Genomic DNA, 21425 nt, shown 5'->3' with positions numbered 1-21425 from the left:
ACAAAAAACTGGCTATAAATTCAGGGGTTCACACTACCCTCTCAGGTTCAATAATTTGGTGGAACAACTCATAGAACTCAGGAAAGTCCTATACATACAAATATACGTGTGTGTGTGTGTATGTGTATATATATATATACTTTTTTTTTTTTGAGACAGGGTCTCACTCTGTCACCCAGGCTAGAGCTCAGTGGCGTGATCTCGGCTCACTGCAACCTCCGCCTCCTGGGTTCAAGTGATTCTCCTGCCTCAGCTTCCTGAGTAGCTGAGATTACAGATGCATGCCACCACGCCCTGCTAATTTTGTATTTTTAGTAGAGACAGGGTTTCACCATGTTGGCCAGGCTGGTCTTAAACTCCTGACCTCAAGTGATTCACCTGCCTTGGCCTCCCAAAGTGCTGGGATTACAGGCGTGAGCCACCACGCCCAGCCCAATTATAGTTTTATTATAGCAAAAAGGACAAAAATCAGGACAAGTAAAAATAAGAGATACCTAGGGCAAGGTCTGGGAGGAGCCCAAATGTGAAGCTTCTGTGGCCTTTCCCTGTGGAGTCAGGACAAATCACCCAGCTGGCACACAGATGCAATAACAATATACACAGACTACTGTTCACCAGGGATTCAGGGGTTCCCACAGAGTTCTGTTCACCAGGGAAACTCACCCAAACTTCAGTGCCCAGAGATCTCATTGGGGCTGCATTACGTAGGTATGAATGACTGAATAACTGGTCACATGATTTAACTCAATCTCCAGCCACCCCTTGTCCTCCCTGGAGGTCAGGGTGATATTGCATGGATGAAAGCCCCAATCCCTTAATCACAGTCTTTCTGGAGTTACCAATCACCATCCTGTGTCATTCATTAGCATAAACTATCTAGGGGCTCACTATCAGTCACCTGGTTGGCAAAAACTATCAAGTATGATCTGAGGGGCCTAGTGTCAATAATAAAGTCACTCCTATCACTGAAGAAATTCCAGGATTTAAAGCCTCTGTTCTAGGAACCAGAGCCAAAGGCCAACCACATTCTTTATAACACAACAGGCTCCAAGAACACTGGCAGCTGGACTTCCAAGCAGGAGTAGTGGAAAATTCCTCTCTGAGGAGCAATCTGACCAGGAAAATAAACTTAACAGATACTGACTGTAAGGTATATACCTCAGCATCATATGACTAAGTTCAGTAGGTCTTAAGCTATGCCCATACTCCCAAGGCCTCTAATCAACCTCTTAGTGTATCACTCTTTAATATAAATGACAGTAAAGAAGCACTATTTGAAGAAAACTCCAATGTGAAAGAGAACAAAATAATAGGGAAAAAAATAGAAATTCACAGGAACAAACAATTCAGGGAGTTTTTTAAAATTCAAAATATGACCTATAATTAACATTATCAGAAATAAACAAGAGACCACCTACGTAACAAGTACCAACTCCCTACTTGTTTAAAGGAACATTAAAGACAAATGAGAAATTAATATCTGGAAATAAAACAGCAGAAATGAAAAATTAACACAGCAGGGTAGTTGAGAAAATTTCTAGAATGATAGCCAAAAAGGCAAAAAGATAAAAATAGAATAAATGAAAAAAAGGAAGAAAATTAAAGAAATCAAGCAAGAAGGCCCAACCATGAATAATACGAGTTTCAAAATTAGAATGGGGAAAAATATGGTGTGCAGGAAATTATTCAATAAATTATATAAAAAGGCCGGGCGCGATGGCTCAAGCCTGTAATCCCAGCACTTTGGGAGGCCGAGACGGGCGGATCACGAGGTCAGGAGATCGAGACCATCCCAACATGGGCTAACATGGTGAAACCCCGTCTCCACTAAAAAATACAAAAAAAAAACTAGCCGGGTGAGGTGGCGGGCGCCTGTAGTCCCAGCTACTCGGGAGGCTGAGGCAGGAGAATGGCGTGAACCCGGGAGGCGGAGCTTGCAGTGAGCTGAGATCCGGCCACTGCACTCCAGCCTGGGCGACAGAGCGAGACTCCGTCTCCAAAAAAATAAATAAATAAATAAATTATATAAAAAATTTCTCAGAATTGTGAGAAATGGGAAAGTTCTTCTTCAAAGATTATAAAAAGTCACAATGTCTTTATAAGATTGCTATCCACTATTAGTGTGTATATGTGTGTGTGTGTGTGTGTGTGTGTGTGTGTGTGTGTGTATATTCCAAATCAGTTGTCCTAGCTTGCTCTGGCATGCCTGGACAGAACTAGACAAGTCCCGGCCCATAGTGCATGCCATTCCTTATTTGGAGATGCTTCATTAACTATCCCTGGGCAACTTCCTTTTCTTTCTTTGTTCTGTTCCCCTTGCCCAATTAAAAAAGTTTTAAACTAATAGCCAATCGAGTAAAGTGTAAAATGTGAGGTCCTATTCCAGCCAGTGGAAACTGGACACAGCAGTAGGGTTGATGTGTCAGGTTATAAATAACTCTGTCTCCTTTGTTCGGCGTGCTGTCATGGCTGCACAGCTATTGAGTAGCATCCTTTCTGAAGAAAGTAAAGCTCACTTTGCTGAGATCATTTGTTCCCACGTTAATTCCTTTTTTTTTTTTTTTTTTTTTTTTTTTTGCGACACCAAAAACTTCATTCCCAACAATTTGGCGCGCCAACATGGGGCTACCATTCCCCTCTAGGGCAGTATCTTGCCCTCCCTCATGAGGAGGCGCCCCGCTGCCCTTTGCAGCAGTCCTGGAGAGAAAAGAGCCAGGACTCACCTGGTGCAAGCAATCTATCTGGACTCTCAGCAACGCCAAAAAGGGGTAGCTTACCAACTCGTGGATATCAGGGGCCTCAAACAGGTAACCTCACACGCGAGCCAAGGTAGGAAACGTTGCAAAGGGCGACAAACTACTTCCTTGGTGGTCTACTTCTGGTGGAGGGGCTGAACGAGTGCAAAGAACCTCCAGAAGCGAAAGGCACGGGAGGAAGGTTACCTCCGGCGGGGGAAGGAAAGGAATTGCAGAGCAATTAGGGTCTAAGGTCAAATGGCTTGGGAAAATAGGATAGCCCTAAACATGATGTTAGCTAAAAAGGGAGGTGTTTTGTGTAATGATTAAAACCCAGGCCGGGCGCGGTGGCTCAAGCCTGTAATCCCAGCACTTTGGGAGGCCGAGATGGGCGGATCACGAGGTCAGGAGATCGAGACCATCCTGGCTAACACAATGAAACCCCGTCTCCACTAAAAATACAAAAAAATTAGCCGGGCGTGGTGGCGGTGCCTGTAGTCCCAGCTACTCGGGAGGCTGAGGCAGGAGAATGGCGGGAACCCGGGAGGCGGAGCTTGCAGTGAGCCGAGATCGTGCCACTGCACTCCAGCCTGGGCGACAGAGCGAGACTCCGCCTCAAAAAAAAAAAAAAAAAAAAAAAAAAAAAAAAAAAAAACCCAATGCCGTACATTTATTCCAAATAACACTGCCCCCAATGGGAGCATAACCCAAGCTCTACAAGGACTTAATGCCCTATCAAATGAATTAGCTAAAAATTCTGGCATTAGTAACCCCATTTCAAACTGGTGAAAGAGTTAGTATGGCAGATGAAAGGAAACTATCACTTCAATTCTCACCTCCTTAGCAACTGTATTAAGTATACTCCTTCTTGTTGGTGTATTATACCTTGTACTCGAAGGCTAGTGCAGAAACTCATCCGTACTACCCTTGCTCATCTATCCCCAACTCCTCCCCGACCGTATTCAGAAAGACTGCTCCTTCTAGAGGATCAGGACAAACAACAAAGTCAAAACATGCTAAACAAATTTGAAGAGGAAGTATAAAATAAAAAGAGAGGGGATTGTGAGAAATGGGAAAGTTCTTCTTCAAAGATTATAAAAAGTCACAATTTCTTACTATAAGATTACTATCCACTATTAGTGTGTGTTTATATATACATACACATACACACACATGCACACACACATGCGCGCACACACACACACACACACACACACACTCCAAATCGGCCCATCCTAGCTTACTCTGGCATGCCTGGACAGAACTAGACAAGTCCCAGCCAGATAGATGCCTCCTTAACTATCCCTGGGCAACTTCCTTTTCTTTCTTTGTTCTGTTACCCTTACCCAATTAAAAAAGTTTTAAACTAATAGCCAATCGGGTAAAGTGTAAAATGTGATGTCCTATTCCAGCCAATGGAAACTGGACATAGCAGTAGGGTAGACATGTCAGGTTATAAATAACTCTGTCTCCTTTGGTGTGCTCTCATGGCTGGACAGCTTCGAGTAGCACCCTTTCTGCAGAAAGTAAAGCTCACCTTGCTAAGAGATCATTTGTTCCAACATTAATTCTTTTTTTTGCAACACCAAAAACTTCATTCCCAACAGAATTAAAGGACATGAGTTTCCAGATTCAAACTATGAGATTATGGGTATGATGTCACAGCCATGAAGAAATTAGCCAGTTCAGTAAGAGCTTTTATGAACAAGATGTGTATCTTTGGAAAAGTTGCTTATTTTTCTGTCTCAGTTTACTTATCTGTAAAATGGGGAAATAACTAGCTAGTAGTCTTATAAAAATTAAATAAAATTACATCTATAAAATGCCTACCCTAAGGTTTAAAACTAACTAGGGTTTCAATAGATATTAATTGCCTCCCCTTTTATTCCTGTTACTTATGTATTATTTCCTAAAAATAATCTTTTTACAGTATTCATAGTTACATATACTATTAAGGTTTCCATTGAACATGGACCTTCCTTTGCTTGTCCTAGCATTATTTCCTTTCCTGAGAATCTTTACAAGTTACCGAAAAAAAATGCTAATATTATTATTTTTATATAAGACATCAAGATTTCCATGCATACATAGACAAATGATATGAAAAGACAATTCACAAGAGAGAATGTACAAATAATAAACATGTGGTGAAACAATCATAAACAGTAATACAACAAAAGGAGATGTAAACACTCTTAAGTCACCATTTATAACTAAATGAGCAAAAATAAACAAACAATGCTAACCAAGAGCAGTAAAACTAGTACAATGAGTTAAGTATAAAGTGAAAAATCTGCATGGAAAGCAACATTACAAAGTAAAATCAGTGTTCATAGCCTTTAATCTAATAACCCCACTTCTGAGAAAAGGCCCCATTAAAAAACTCAACAGACACAAAAACTGTGTACAAAAGCACTAACTGAAGTATTATCTACAAGAAAGTCTAGAAACAATTCAACTGTGTTCTAAACAATATGGTATGGCAATATAATATTAAAGTCATCATAAATAAATACTATGAAAAAAGTTTTTCCCTAAAAAAATTATTAAAACTATAGAAACATAAATTTCTGAAACCATTTATGATCTAACACATTCTGACAGCAGCATAATGAAAATAAGGTCTGTTCCCAGAAAATCTATGATAGAATTGTCTATATGTGAGTATGAAAATCAGATAATTCATACATTATGACTGTGTACTAAATAAAAATAAACATATGTGGCCGGGCAAGGTAGCTCACATCTGTATTCCCAGCACTTTCGGAGGCCAAGGTGTGTGGCTCATTTGCAGTCAGGAGTTCGAGACCAGCCTGACCAATATGGTGAAACTTTGTCTCTACTAAAAATACAAAAATTAGCTGGATGGTAGTGGTGTGGATCCCAGTTACTTGGGAGGCTGAGGCAGGAGAATCGCTTGAGCCTGGGAGGCAGAGGTTGCAGTGAGCCAAGATCACACCCCTGCACTCCAGTCTGGGTGATGGAGTGACTCTGTTTCAAAAAATAAAAAAAAACAGGGACAGGGTGTGGTGCTCATGCCTGTAATCTCAGCACTTTGGGAGGCCGAGGTGTGTGGATCACGAGGTCAGGAGTTCAAGACCAGCCTGGCCAAGATGGTGAAACCCTGTCTCTACTAAAAATACAAAAATTAGCCGGGCGCAGTGGCAGGAGCCTGTAATCTCAACTACTCCAGAGGCTGAGGCAGGAGAATCACTTGACCCAGGAAGTGGAGGTTGCATTGAGCTGAGATCGTGCCACTGCACTCTAGCCTGGGTGACAAAGCAAGACTCCATCTCAAAAAACAAAAAATAATAAAATAACATAGGTATTAACAAAGACTAGAAAAAAATTGTTAAAATGAAAATTATTTTGGTAGGAAAATTGAATTCTGGATATCTAATCTTTCGCCAAAATGGTCATAAATGTTTTTGTTATAGGTCTGCATGCTTCCAATATAGTATAAGCCAGTCTTCATGATTTTCAGCAATTTAATTTTGTTGCTACTCAGTTGATGTAGGGCATTGTGCACACGTGTGTATATGTATGTGAGTGGCTTTTCCATGGAAAAGAAAGCAAGGTATCCTCATTGCTCCAAAAGGCTGAAAGAAACAAAAACAAACAAACAAATACAGAAAAATGTGTTCTGTACAAGCAGTAGTGATGAGGGGAAAAAGATTCGGATTTTAGATGCCCTCACAGCTTCATCAAAGCAACCAACAGTAACTTCCAAAGTGGCTAGAAAAGCTTGCATCTACCAATGCACCTGAGGGTGCTCTCAATAGCAAACACCTACTGGTCTGCATTTGCTTTGTTCAAATTTTTCCAAGCATTTGAAAACACAATATAGGCCGGGCGCAATGGCTCACAACTATAATCCCAGCACTTTGGGAAGCCGAGGCGGGTGATCACCTGAACTCGGGAGTTCGAGACCAGCCTGACCAACATGGAGAAACCCCATCTCTACTAAAATACAAAAATTAGCCAGGCATGATGGTGCATGCCTGTAATCCCAGCTACTCGGGAGGCTGAGGCAGGAGAATTGCTTGAATCCAGGAGGCAGATGTTGTGGTGAGCCGAGATCGCACCATTACACTCCAGCCTGGGCAACAAGAGCAAAACTTCATCTCAAAAAAAAAAGAAAGAAAACACAATACAGAGAACGCGGTTTGTGGACACAAAGAGGGAAACAACACATGCTGGGGCCTATCAGATGGTAGAGAGTGGGAGGAGGAAGAGGATCGGGAAACATAACTAAAGGGTACTAGGCTTAATACCTGGGTGACGAAATAATCTGTACAACAAACCCCCATGACACAAGTTTACCTATGTAACAAACCTTCATATGTACCCCTGAACTTAAAATAAGAATTATTTCATCTGTTTTCAAATGCAGCTAATAATGCTCATCTTAAATGACAGTCACAAGATTCAAATGACAAAATATTCTAAAGCATGCAATAGTACTAAGCACACTGTAGGCACTCAAGAAACATTTTTTTTCTCCTTTCCCTCACTTAGGGTTATTCTATGTGCTTTTCCAAGGGCAAATAATGCTTTGCAAATCTTTATTTATAACTCTTCACAGGAATGAAGAAAAGAGTTTGGATTATTAGAGAATGGATTTAATAATAAACTCAAATTCCTAAAATAGAAAGAATAGTTTGCTTGTGTTTTTATGTCAAAGAAACTCAGTAAAACACTGGCAGATGGCATGCCCTTTTCCTTTCTTTGTAAGTTTCCTCTTGTTGGTTTGTCTTTGTTTTATGACAAAGATTTTATAGACTATTGTCACATCATTTTTTAAATTTTTTTTATTTTTTTCTTTTTTTTAATTTTTTTATACATAATTTTTTTTTAATGAAAAAAAGGAGACAAAATCCCAGCTAACATTAATTTCTGCAGATTCCAACTTAACCAGCAATGGGGTCAATCCAAAAACTGAACTAAGCATCTTAGGCAAAAAACAGAAAACCACAGTCACAAAAAAGACTGAAAATTCTATCCTTATAAAGAAAAGATAGGACTTTACTCAAATTAGATGGCAATATTTTAGTTATAAAGCTATATAGTTTCATGGAGTTGATGGGGTACAGGAAGTGCTACCCCAAAATATGTCATCTAGGCATTTTGGAAAACAGAAGCAGAAAGACCACTCTCACAAATCACGCCCAAAGTCTCCAATGAAGCAGGTCATAAAACCTACACCTGTAATCCCTGCTACTCGGAAGGCTCAGGTGAGCTTTAAACACCCCACTGCACTCTTGGGCAACAAGCGAGACTACATCTCTTCAAAAAATTTTACACACACATACACTCATACACACACATACATCCATATTCCTTCAGTTAAAAGTATGCACTTTCTTGCCGGGCGTGGTGGCTCACGCCTGTAACCCCAGCACTTTGGGAGGCCGAGGCGGGCAGATCATGAGATCAGGAGTTCAAGACCATCCTGGCCAACATGGTGAAAACCCATCTCTACTAAAACACAAAAAATTAGCTGGGCATGGTGGCAAGCATCTGTGGTCCCAGCTACTCGGGAGGCTGAGGCAGGGGAATTGCTTGAACCCGGGCGGCGAAGGTAGCAGTGACTTGAGATCGCGCCACTGCACACCAGCTTGGTGACAGATCAAGACAGTATCTCAAAGAAACAAAACAAAAAAAAGTATGTACCTTCTTTCAAGTAAAAGTTACATGGGGCCGGGCACAGTGGCTCACGCCTATAATCCCAGCACTTTGGGAGGCCAAGGCGACAGATCACAAGGTCAGGAGTTCAAGACCAGCCTGGCCAACATGGTGAAACCCCGTCTCTACCAAAAATACAAAAAACTAGCGAGGCGTGGTGGTGCACACCTGAAATCCCAGCTACTTGTGAGGCTGAGGCAGGAGAATTGCTTGTACCCGGGAGGCAGAGGTTGCAGTGAGCCAAGATCGTGCCACTGCACTCCAGCCTGGGCAACAGAGTGAGACTCCATCTCAAAAAAAAAAAAATCACAAGGAATTTTGAGGTGCTATTATTTAATGCCTCTGAACAATTATTTTATCTACTATACGTGATAGTATAACCAAGTTGTCTGATACAGATCTGTGGAATGGAATTCACAGTCAAGAAATAACCAACCCATTTTCAAAAAGCTGATAAGGCAATTCAATGGGCGAATGAATAGTCTCTTGGACAAATGGGACTGGGACAACTGTGTACCAACATTCGAAGAATATAAATTAGACCTTGTTTCTCAACTTTTCATTGTTGCAACCCTAAGGAATCTTTCTAGACATTTTTAACCTAATTGTGCCTTCCCTCATGAAACGGTAATACCACAGATAAACTGTGTATCTGTTTATGTGCTAGATATACCCAGGCTTTATATGTAAAAACAGTAATATTCTTTCATTCCCTAAGAACCAGGCCAGGCACGGTGGCTGACACCTGTAATCCCAGCACTTTGGGAGGCCAAGGCGTGTGGATCACCTGAAGTCAGGAGTTGGAGAACAGCCTAGCCCACACAGTGAAACCCTGTCTTTACTAAAAATACAAAAAATTAGCCGGGCGTGGTGGCGGGCACCTGTAATCCCAGCTACTCAGGTAGCTGAGGCAGGAGAGTCACTTGAACCCGGGAGGCGGAGGTTGCAGTAAGCTGAGGTCGTGCCATTACACTCCAACCTGGGCGACAAGAGCAAAACTCCGTCTCAAAAAAGAAAAAAAAAAAAAAAATCAATTCTTGTCCCTGTTGAGAATGCATGAAAATTGTAACTCACACACATACAAACTCAAAATGAATCAAAGACAAAAAGTAAAAGCTAAAATTATAAAGCTTATAGAAAAAAAAACCAAAGAGAACTCTTTGAAAGCTTTGGTTAGCAAAGAATTCTTAGATACAACACCAAAAGCACAACCAATAAAATGACAAACTGATAAACTGTACTTCATCAAAACTGAAAATTTATGCAGTTCAAAAGAAAAGATGAAGTTAAAAAATGAAAAAAGCCAGGTACAGTTGCACATGCCTGTAGTCCCAGCTACTAGGTACTAGGGAGGCTAGGGTGGGAGGATCACTAGAGAGAGAGAGAGGAATGGGAAAGAAGAGAGGGAGTGAGGGGAGGGGCAGGGTTGGAAGGGATGGGAGGAAGGAGAAGGAAGGGAGGGATGGAAAGAGGAGGGGTGGGAAGGGGAGGTGTGGGAAGGGGAGGTATGGGAGGGAGGGGAAAAGAGAAGGGAGGGAGGGGAGGAAAGGGGAGGGAGGAAGGAAGGAAGGTAAGGAGGGAAAGGAAGGAAGAAAGACAAGACAAGCCTCAGATAGGGAGAAAATATTTGTAAATTATGTATCAATCTGATAAAAGACTAATATCCAGAATGTATTTTCTTAAAAAGCTTTAATATAGCCAGGCGTGGTGGTGCATGCCTAATGTCCCAGCTACTCAGGAGGCTAAGATAGGAGGATCCCCTGAACCCAGGGAGGTTGAGGCTGCAGTGATCCATGATTGCACCACTGCAGTCCAACCTGGGCAACAGAGTGAGACCCTGTCTCAAAAAAATAAATAAATAAAAATATAACTCTAATAACAATGCAAATGACCCTAATTTTAAATAGGCAAAACATTTACTTTTTATTTTTTATCTTTTATCTTTTGTAGATAGGAGTCTCACTATGTTGCCCAGACTGGTTAAGAACTCCTGGCAATCCTCAACCTCAACTCTAGTAATCCTCCTGCCTCAGCCTTCCAAAGTGCTGGAATTACAGACATGAGCCACTACGCCCAGCAACAAAACATTTAAATAGACATTTCACTAAAGAAATATGGGAATAATTAATAAGCACATAAACAGAACTCGGTCATTAGAGATGTGGAAATAAGTAATTTAAAATCTCAGCTGCTAGGCCGGGCGCGGTGGCTCAAGCCTGTAATCCCAGCACTTTGGGAGGCCGAGACAGACGGATCCCGAGGTCAGGAGATCGAGACCATCCTGGCTAACATGGTGAAACCCCGTCTCTACTAAAAATACAAAAAACTAGCTGGGCGAGGTGGTGGGCACCTGTAGTCCCAGCTGTTCGGGAGGCTGAGGCAGGAGAATGGCGTAAACCCGGGAGGCGGAGCTTGCAGTGAGCTGAGATCCGGCCACTGCACTCCAGCCTGGGCGACAGAGCGAGACTCCGTCTCAAAAATAAAATAAAATAAAATAAAAATAAAATAAAATCTCAGCTGCTGGAACGCCAAATTATTTTGAGCCTTAAAGTCAATAGGGCTTAAGTCACATGACAAGTAGCTATAACCGAGGCAGCTGCAAACCTGTTTCTTTGATTATACTATCCTTTATCTTTACCTACAGTTTATAAAATGTTGCAAATGACTAAAAGATACCAAGGAAGACTCCTCTCTTCACTGTGGATCTTCATTATAGATTAACTTCCCTCTTAACCTTCTCACACAAAGAATTCATGACTATCACACTAAGAGAGAATGTTAAATACATTATTTTAAATTGGAAGGAAAATGAAAACCAGCTATAAAGAAAACAAAACAAGCCATGGGAGGGAAAAATGCAAAATGTAACTAATTAAACTGCTCTAACTCATAAACCAGCCTTGTATAGAAAATGCTATACTCCTACCAAACTTCTTTGTTTTCTGCCTATATAAGCAAAAACTTACTTCAGAGCACTAACTCCATTTCTCTGGAGTCTCCCGGACAGCCATTCCCAGCTTTTCACTTGAATAAACTCTTTTTATTTTGAGACAGAGTCTCACTCTGTCGCCCAGAGTAGAGTACAGTGGCACAATATCGGCTCACTGCAACCGCCGTCTCCCAGGTTCAAGTGATTCTCCTGCCTCAGCCTCCCAGGTAGTTGGGATTACAGGTGCCTGCCACTATGCCCAGCTAATTTTTTGTATTTTTAGCAGAGACAGGGTTTCACCATGTTGGCCAGGCTGGTCTCGAACTCCTGACCTTGTTATTCACCCACCTTCGCCTCCCAAAGAGCTGGGATTATAGGTGTTAGCCACCGCACCTGGCCTAAATAAACTCTTTAAAGTGGATTTTGATTATTTCAGGTTGCTAGAGAAATGCAAATAAAAACTATAACGATACAGCTACTATGTAACCCATAAAAATTAAAAATAAAAAATTATTTTAAAACTATGAGGTACTACTGCACATCTATTAGAATTATTGAATGGTTTGTGTGTATAGATAGTATGTATATGTATTTTCCTACCTCCAAATGGTATTAACCAATTAATAAGAGCTCTATTCTAAATGGCTCAAAGAAAAATAAATGCAGCTGGGCACAGTGGCTCACACCTGTAATCCTAGCACTTTGGGAGGCTGAAGTGGGAGGATTGCCTGAGCTCAGGAGTTCGAGACCGAGCCTGGGGAACGTGGTGAAACTCCACCTCTACTAAAATACAAAAGAAATTATCCGGTGTAGCAGTGTATGCCTGCAGTCCCAGCTACTCGTGAGGCTGAGGCAGGAGTATTGCTTGAACCTGGGAGGTGGAGGTTGCAGTGAGCCGAGATTAGAGCAAGACTCAGTCTCTAAAAAAAAAAAAGAAAGAAAAAGAAATGCTTACATAAATTAAATAATCCTAAAACTCTCTCAGAAACATAAAAACTAGGCTGGGTATGGTGGCTCACACCTGTAATCCCAGCACGTTGGGAGGCCAAGGCTGGCGGATCACCTGAGGTCAGGAGTTCGAGATCAGCCTAGTCCACATGGTGAAACCCTGTCTCCACCAAAAATACAAGAATTAGCCGGGCATGGTGGCACGCCCCTGTAATCCCAGCTACTCAGGAGGCTGAGGCAGGAGAATTACTTAAACTCAGGAGGTTTCAGTAAGCTGAGATCATGCCACTGCACTCCAGCCTAGGCAACACAGTAAGACTCCATCTCAAAAAAAAGAAACTAACCCCAGTGTTTTGCAAGTGTTGGCAAGGATCTCAAATAACTGAAACTTTTATGAACTATTGCTAGGAACGCAAAATGGTGCAGTTATCACCATCACTCCTGCAGTTTATCAGTTTCTTTAAAAGTTGAACATACACTTTCCATATGTTCAACCATTTCACTCCTAGGTATTTACCTAAGAAAAATGAAAGCACACAGGGGAACTGAAGTTATCACTTAAATCAATCTCTCCAAAGGCTAGGTAGAGTTTTTATGGAAAATTTGGTGGGCAGGGGGCTAGAGAATGAGTGCTGCTGACTGGTTAGGGATGAAATCATAGATTTATGGAAAACGTTCCTTGTGGGCTGAGTCTGCCTCTGGGTGGGGCCACAAGACCAGCTGAGTCAAGAGTCATGGTTCTGGGTGGGGGGTCAGTTGGTAGCTGGAAAGTTTGAAAAAATCTCAAAAGACCAATCCATAGGTTCTACATTAGTGATGTTATCTACAGAGCACTTGGGAAAGTCAAAAATCCTGTTGCCTCTGGCCACAGGACTCCTGAGCAGTAAAGGATTATAAAAACTGTGCCTATATTTTAGCAGAATTGAGACCCCTCCCATAATCCTAATCTTGTGGCCTTTCATTAGTCTGACAAAAGTGGTTTTTGGTCCCTGAGCAAGGAAGGGGTTAAGTTTAGGAAAGGAATATTATCCTTGCTTTCAAGTTAAACTATAAACTAAATTCTTCCCATGGTAAGCTTGGCCTATACCTAGGAATGAGCAAAGACAGCTTTGAGGTTAGAACCAAGACACAGTCAGCCATGTCAAACTTCTTTTACTGTCACAATTTTGCCACGGCAGTTTCACAAATAGTCATATAAGCCTTATTAGATCATACAATGGACTAATGCTCAGCAAGAAAAAGGAATGAACTATTGATAGAAGAAACGTGAATGAATATCAAGAATAATTATGCTGAGTGAAGGTAGCTAAACCAAAAAAGAATTTTGTACGATTGGCCGGGCGCGGTGGCTCAAGCCTGTAATCCCAGCACTTTGGGAGGCCGAGACGGGCGGATCACGAGGTCAGGAGTTCGAGACCATCCTGGCTAACACGGTGAAACCCCGTCTCTACTAAAAAATACAAAAAACTAGCCGGGCAAGGTGGCGGGCGCCTGTAGTCCCGGCTACTCGGGAGGCTGAGGCAGGAGAATGGCGTAAAAACCCGGGAGGCAGAGCTTGCAGTGAGCTGAGATCCGGCCACTGCACTCCAGCCTGGGCGACACAGCGAGACTCCGTCTCAAAAAAAAAAAAAAAAAAAAGAATTTTGTACGATTTCATTTATAAAAAACTGTAGAATAAGTAAACAAATCTATAGTGACAAAAAGATCACTGGTTTCCTGACAGGGATGGTTTTGGGAGAAGCAGAAGGAGAAATTTTTAAAGGGACACTGGAGAAATTTCCAGTAGTGATAGACATGTTTGCTATCATGTTAATAGTTTTGTGGGTACATTCATATGTCCCTTTATCAAATTATATGCTTTAAATATGTACAGTTTAGGCCGGGCACGGTGGCTCAAGCCTGTAATCCCAGCACTTTGGGAGGCCGAGACGGGTGGATTACGAGGTCAGGAGATCGAGACCATCCTGGCTAACACGGTGAAACCCCGTCTCTACTAAAAAATACAAAAAACTAGCCGGACGAGGTGGCGGGTACCTGTAGTCCCAGCTATTCCGGAGGCTGAGGCAGGAGAATAGCGTGAACCCAGGAGGCGGAGCTTGCAGTGAGCTGAGATCCGGCCACTGCACTCCAGCCTGGGCGACAGGGCCAGACTCCATCTCAAAAAAAAAAAAATGTACAGTTTACTGTATCCCCATTATACAGCAATAAAGCTGTTAAAATAATGAAAGTTCCAGGTAAGAGTTTTAATATATTTTAGAAAGATTTCAATATTAGGGGACCTACTTAGATCCACAGAGTTGGAATAAAGATTATTATTTTTTTTTTTTTTTTTTTTTTTTTTTGAGACGGAGTCTCTGCCGCTGGGGCTGGAGTGCAGTGGCCGGATCTCAGCTCACTGCAAGCTCCGCCTCCCGGGTTCACGCCATTCTCCTGCCTCAGCCTCCCAAGTAGCTGGGACTACAGGCGCCCGCCACCTCGCCCGGCTAGTTTTTTGTGTTTTTTAGTAGAGACGGGGTTTCACCGTGTTAGCCAGGATGGTCTCGATCTCCTGACCTCGTGATCCGCCCGTCTCGGCCTCCCAAAGTGCTGGGATTACAGGCTTGAGCCACCGCGCCCGACCTGGAATAAAGATTATTTTAAAATAAAAGTAATTTGAACTGAAGATGCAGAAAGTTTTTTTTTTTTTTTTTTTTTTTGAGACAGAGTCTCGTTCTGTCACCCAGGCTAGAGTGCTGTGGCGCAATGTCGGCTCACTGCAATCTCCATCTCCCAGGTTCAAGTGATTCTTGTACCTCAGCATCCCAAGTAGCTAGGACTACAGGCACACGCCACCATGCCTAATTTTTGTATTTTTAGTAGAGACAAAGTTTTGCCACATTTGCTAGGCTGGTCTTGAACTCCTGGCCTCAACCTGTCTACCCGCCTCCACCTCCCGAAGTGCTGGGATTACAGGGGTAAGCCACTGTGCCCAGCCGCAGAAAGAACTACTACCTGAACTTCCCTTATCCAAATTCCCTCTGGAAAACCCAGCTGTCATTAACCCTCTCTCCATGGGAGTTTCCTGGAATTCAGCTGCCATAGAGACAGTCTGCCCATTGCCATTGGCAGCAAAAAGGCCAACAGAACCATCTACACCTTCCGATTGAAGCCCTAAATCCCTCTCCTCCATTTTAAGTTGGTAAACAGTAGTTCCTCCTTATCTGCAGTTTTGCTTTCCCTGATTTCAGTTTCCTATGGTCAGTGAAGAACTGAAAATATTAATTGGAAAATTCCAGAAAGAATTCATAAGTTTTAAATTGTGTGCCAATCTGAGTAGTGTGATGAAGTCTTGCACCCTCCCACTCCTTCCTGACCTGGACATGAATCCTCCCTTTGTTCTGGGTACCCATGCTGTTGAAACTAGGCCGCATAAAACTTAGAAACTAGGCCTCATATAAAAAAAATTAACACCAGGTGGCTCTGGATAGGGTCCCACCCTGCCTCGATAGGGTCCCACCCTGATAGGGTCCCACCCTGCCAATTCCGGGAAACAACCTCATGGGGTCCCACCCTGCCAATTCCGGGGGTCCCACCCTGCCTCGAAGTTCCCGGAATCAGCAACTCCAAGAAAAAACCTCATAAGGTCCTGCTCTAACCAATTAGCATAAGACACCTTGCTCAGGCCATAGACAGACCCAATTACCACGCGCCTAAAGCTTTGTTTGAATTTCGCGCCCTAAGCTGTGTTTGAACTTGTATTTGCCTATATAAACAGCCTGTAACAAGCAGTCGGGGTCCCAGGGCCAACTTAGAGCTTGGGACCCTAGCGCGCTAGTAATAAATAACTCTCTGCTGTGAATCTCGTGTCGGTGATCCTTCGCGGCGACCCCTGCCCAGGAGGGAATCGACAGTTCGGTTCCAACATTTGGTGCATTGGCCGGGAAGTGGGGTCGTCCGAGGACCCCCGACCCATCCGGCGGAGACCCATCTGGCCCGGGCCACGGACTGCTGACTGAACGGACCTACCAGGTACTTTCGTTTTGTTCTGTCTGTCTTGCCGGCTAACTCTGAACTCTGGGGAGTACTCCTTCTGAATTAAGTGGGGAAGGGGGACAGACGTGTCCGGCACCTTCCCACTTTTCGCCCTGGGGGACGCCCTGGCGGTAGTCTGGGAGAAGGCTAATGACTCGGTCAGCCTCCTCAAATCTGTAGGCAGGCCGCCCCTGCCGTCTGAATATTTTGTAATCTTGTGGCGCTACTCTCTGGCCGCGCGGCTTCTCCTTACTTGTCTGGTCTTTGTTTTTGTTACTTTTGTTTTGTCCTTGTTTGTTATACGTGGACGAAATAAGACAGACGTTGACGACTCCTTTGTCTCTGACCCTGACTCACTTCCCTGACGTTCGGGCTCGAGCCCACAACCTCTCCATAGAAGTCCGTAAGGGACGATGGCGAAAATTCTGCTCGTCCAAGTGGCCTACCCTCTATGTTGGGTGGCCCCGGGACGAAACATTTAACCTCCCAATTATCTTACAGGTTAAAGCAACAGTGATGGATCCTGGGCCACACGGACACCCAGACCAGGTGGCCTACATAATTACTTGGGAGGATCTGGTCCGAAACCCTCCCTCTTGGGTGAAACCCTTCCTCCATTCCCCTTCCCCATCCCAATCTACCCTCCTTGCCTTAGAAGCCCCAAAGAATCGGAATCTGGACCCGCATAAGCCAGTCCTCCCAGATAAACCCCAGAGGGACCTCCTCCTTCTCGAACCCCTGCCTCCTCCACCTCAGAACCCCCTTCTGGGACCTCCACCTTCACCCTTGCCCCCTGTCTTGTCCCCAGCTCTTTCCTCTACCGCCTCGACCCCTACCCTTTCTCCAACTTCTCCCTCGGCCCCTCCCTCCACCCCGTCTCCTCCTCCAGCCCCGCCCAAACTCACCCCTCGGATGCGCCGCCGACACCTCCTCGTCTCCGCTTGCGGCGGACTGAGGACCCAGAAGGCCCTTCCACTTAGCAATCCTCCCTTTTCCCCCTCCGTACTGTCAGTCTACAACTAAAAAACCCATAACCCTTCCTTTTCCCAAGACTCTCAGGCCCTAACCTCGTTAATAGAATCCATTCTCCTCACCCACCAGCCCACCTAGGATAATTGCCAGCAACTCCTGCAGGTCCTCTTAACCACTGAAAAAGGCAGCAAGTCCTCTTGGAGGCCCGGAAAAATGTGCCAGGACCAGGAGGCCTCCCAACCCAACTTCCCAATAAAATAGACGAGGGATTTCCCCTCACCCGCCCGGACTAGGACTATGAAACGGCACCAGGTAGGGAGAGTCTCCGAATCTATCGCCAGGCTCTGTTGGCGGGTCTCAAAGGGGCAGGAAAACGCCCCACAAATTTGGCCAAGATAAGAAAGAAACCCCTAAGGAAAAGGAAGCCAGGTTAGCGAAGGAACAGATAGAGCGAGAGGATCGTAAGAACCGAGTAAAGGATAAGCACTTAACAAAAATCCTGGCGGCAGTTGTGAGAGAGAAAGGACCAGGGAGAGAGGGAAAGAAGCGGAGACGGCCAAAAGTGGAAAAAGACCAGTGTGCCTACTGCAAAGAACAGGGGACTCGCGGAGGCGTTAAGGACGAAAGAGGGCGCAGCCAACTCCCGGAGGAAGGGCAGGCCGAGAGCGCGGCGCCCGGGCCTGGCGCCAAGCCTAAGCCCGCCAGATGGGAGGCGGCCCCGCCGCGGGCTCGGCTCCGGCCCCGGAGCCACGCCAGCATGGCCGGCCGGACCGTACGGGCCAAGACCCGGAGCCGGGCCAAAGATAACATCAAGAAGGTAATGGCGACCATCGAGAAGGTCCGGAAATGGAAGAAGCAATGAGTGACTGTAGGCGACACTTCCCTTCGTATCTTCAAGTGAGTGCCAGTGGTGGACCCCCAGGAGGAGGAGCGAAGGCGGGCAGGTGGCGGGGCAAAGAAATCCCGTGGCCGGGAACGTCGGGGCAGGGGCGCCAGTCCCCGAGGGGGTGGCCCTCTCGTCCTGCTGGATCTCAATGATGAGAACAGCAACCAGAGTTTCCATTCGGAAAGTTCCCTGCAAAAAGGCACAGAGCCCAGTCCTGAGGGCAGCCCCCAGCCCAGCCGCCCTGTGTCACCTGCCGGACCCCCAGAAGGGGTCCCTGAAGAGGCTCAGCCCCCACGGCTGGGCCAAGAGAAAAATCCCGGGGGCATAACTGCTGGCAGCACTGACGAACCCCCAATGCTGACCAAGGAAGCCCTGGCAATGATCCAGCAGATGCATGCCTGGACACACTTAAGTAATTGAAAGCTAAAATTACTGATTAAAAAACTGACTTTCTAATCCCAAAGACAAGTACCCTCGTAGAACAAGTGACATCTGCCTGTAAGGTCTGTCAGCAGGTAAACGCTGGGGCTACCCGAGTGCCAGAAAGGAAACGAACTCGTGATAATCGCCCAGGAGTCTATTGGGAAATAGACTTCACTGAAGTAAAACCTCACTATGCTGGATATAAGTACTTACTGGTGTTTGTAGATACCTTTTCAGGATGGGTAGAAGCCTACCCCACCCGGCAAGAAACGGCACACATAGTAGCCAAGAACATTTTGGAAGAAATCTTTCCTAGATTCGGACTTCCCAAGGTAATTGGGTCAGATAACGGGCCGGCCTTCGTTTCTCAGGTAAGTCAGGGGCTCGCCAGGATATTGGGGATTAATTGGAAATTACATTGTGCCTATAGACCCCAGAGCTCAGGACAGGTAGAAAGAATGAATAGAACAATAAAAGAGACCCTTACTAAATTGACCTTAGAGACTGGTTTAAAAGATTGGAGACGCCTCCTATCCTTAGCTCTGTTAAGGGCCCGGAATACACCTAACCGTTTTGGGCTCACTCCATATGAAATCCTCTACGGAGGACCTCCCCCTTTGTCAACCTTGCTTAATTCCTTCTCCCCCTCCGATCCTAAGACTGACCTACAGGCCCGGCTAAAAGGACTCCAAGCAGTACAGGCCCAAATCTGGGCCCCCTTGGCAGAACTGTACCAACCAAGACATCCACAGACCAGTCACCCCTTCCAGGTGGAAAACTCTGTCTACGTTAGACGGCATCGCACTCAAGGACTAGAGCCTCGGTGGAAAGAACCCTACATTGTTCTCCTGACCAGTCACCCCTTCCAGCCATAAAGGTTGATGGAATCTCCACTTAGATCCACGCATCCCACGCCAAGGCTGCTCCAGAGACGTCCAGACCAACACCACTTGAGACATGGAAACTCCGACGCTCCGCGGACCCGCTCAAGATAAGACTCTCTCATATCTAACTCCTTGCTTATTGTTTGCCCTTCTTCCCTGCGCCGTCTCTAGTATAGTTTTTGACGCTAACCCCCCACCGGCCATTTAGCCTGACCTGACAGATAATTAATTTTAGTAATCAAGAGGTCTTAAATAAGACCTCCGAAAATACTCCTATAAAGACTTAGTTTCCAGACCTCTATTTCAACCTAAAAAAAAAAAAAAAAAAAATAGCAGAAAAGATAAAAGACACAGGCCCCCGGTTTACTGGTCCCACAGGAGTCCTATTAACGACTCCTCAGGATAGACAAGAATAAAAAGCACTTCCCCGCCCTTAATCTCCCTCACCCTCGCCGACATATTAAGAATTAAGGTAGCGGCTAAAGTTAAGACCAGGACAGCAGCCCTAGTGCATAGTAACCATCACCTGCAACAACTTAAAGTAGCCATAGAACAATCTATCACAAAACTTAAAGAGTCCTTGACTTCTCTGTCTGAAATTATATTACAAAACCAACAAGGACTAGAAATTGTCTTTCTAAAAAAGGGCGGGCTCTGTGCAGCCCTGAAAGAGCAATGTTGTTTTTATGCAGATCATTCAGAAATAGTTAAAAATTCTATGGCAAAACTAAAAAAAGATTAGACAAGAAAAAAAAAAAAAAAGAAAAAATCTCAACAAAGTTAGTTTAAAAATTAGTACAACCAATCCCCTTGGCTTAGCACCCTAATCTCCACCATCTTAAGACCCCTCATCCTGCTCACGCTCATCCTGACTTTCAGGCCATGCATACTCAACCACTTACTCACCCTTACTAAAAATAGATTAAACATAGTACATGCTATGGTTCTGACCCAACAATACCAGACCCTCAGGACTGAAAAAGAGGCTCAAGATTGAGCCTCTGACACAAAAAGAGGAGGGAATGAAACTAGGCCGCATAAAACTTAGAAACTAGGCCTCATATAAAAAAAATTAACACCAGGTGGCTCTGGATAGGGTCCCACCCTGCCTCGATAGGGTCCCACCCTGATAGGGTCCCACCCTGCCAATTCCGGGAAACAACCTCATGGGGTCCCACCCTGCCAATTCCGGGGGTCCCACCCTGCCTCGAAGTTCCCGGAATCAGCAACTCCAAGAAAAAACCTCATAAGGTCCTGCTCTAACCAATTAGCATAAGACACCTTGCTCAGGCCATAGACAGACCCAATTACCACGCGCCTAAAGCTTTGTTTGAATTTCGCGCCCTAAGCTGTGTTTGAACTTGTATTTGCCTATATAAACAGCCTGTAACAAGCAGTCGGGGTCCCAGGGCCAACTTAGAGCTTGGGACCCTAGCGCGCTAGTAATAAATAACTCTCTGCTGTGAATCTCGTGTCGGTGATCCTTCGCGGCGACCCCTGCCCAGGAGGGAATCGACAGTTCGGTTCCAACACTGTATATGCTACCCAAGGTCACTTAGTAGTCTTCTCAGTTATCAGGTCAATTATTTCAGTGTCACAGTGCCTGTGTTAAAGTAACCTTTGTTTTACTTAGTAATGTTCCCAAAGCACAAGAATAGTGATGCTGGCAACTTGGATATGCCAAAGAGAAGCCATAAAGTGCTTCCTTTAAGTGAAAAAGTGACCTTAGCGTTCCTTGGCCAGGGTTCAGTACTATCAGTGGTTTTGGTCATCCACGGGGCTCTTGGAACATAGGGGAATCCCCTATTAATCCACAGGGGATTGGGGGAACTACTGTATAAACCTTTTATCTGATCATTGAGTGAATTACTCATCACTGAGCACTCCCATGAAACACATAAATAAACTTGTCTTTTCTCCTATAAACCTGCCTATTATCAGATAACGTGCAG

The 21425-nt window shown here is 44.5% G+C and overlaps 2 protein-coding genes and 1 pseudogene across 7 annotated transcripts in view; 2 read left to right on the top strand and 1 right to left on the bottom strand.

Annotated features, from left to right (window-relative positions):
* LOC105465113 (copper metabolism domain containing 1) overlaps nucleotides 1-21425 on the bottom strand; it is a 248464-nt gene that overhangs the window by 159227 nt on the left and 67812 nt on the right. The window lies entirely within an intron of this gene.
* On the top strand, nucleotides 16151-17924 carry LOC139357871 (uncharacterized). The gene is made up of 2 exons (XM_071076792.1): nucleotides 16151-16305; nucleotides 16810-17924. The coding sequence occupies exon 2, from the start codon at nucleotides 16825-16827 to the stop codon at nucleotides 17329-17331; it is 507 nt and encodes a 168-aa protein (XP_070932893.1). The 5' UTR covers nucleotides 16151-16305; nucleotides 16810-16824; the 3' UTR covers nucleotides 17332-17924.
* LOC139357869 (B-cell CLL/lymphoma 7 protein family member C pseudogene) lies at nucleotides 18023-19890 on the top strand (annotated as a pseudogene).

The sequence above is a fragment of the Macaca nemestrina genome, chromosome 13 (genome assembly GCF_043159975.1).
Source record: "Macaca nemestrina isolate mMacNem1 chromosome 13, mMacNem.hap1, whole genome shotgun sequence".
NCBI classification, from domain to species: domain Eukaryota; kingdom Metazoa; phylum Chordata; class Mammalia; order Primates; family Cercopithecidae; genus Macaca; species Macaca nemestrina.
The sequence above is the reverse complement of the archived record's forward strand: the minus strand, read 5'-3'. Positions and strand labels throughout refer to the sequence as shown.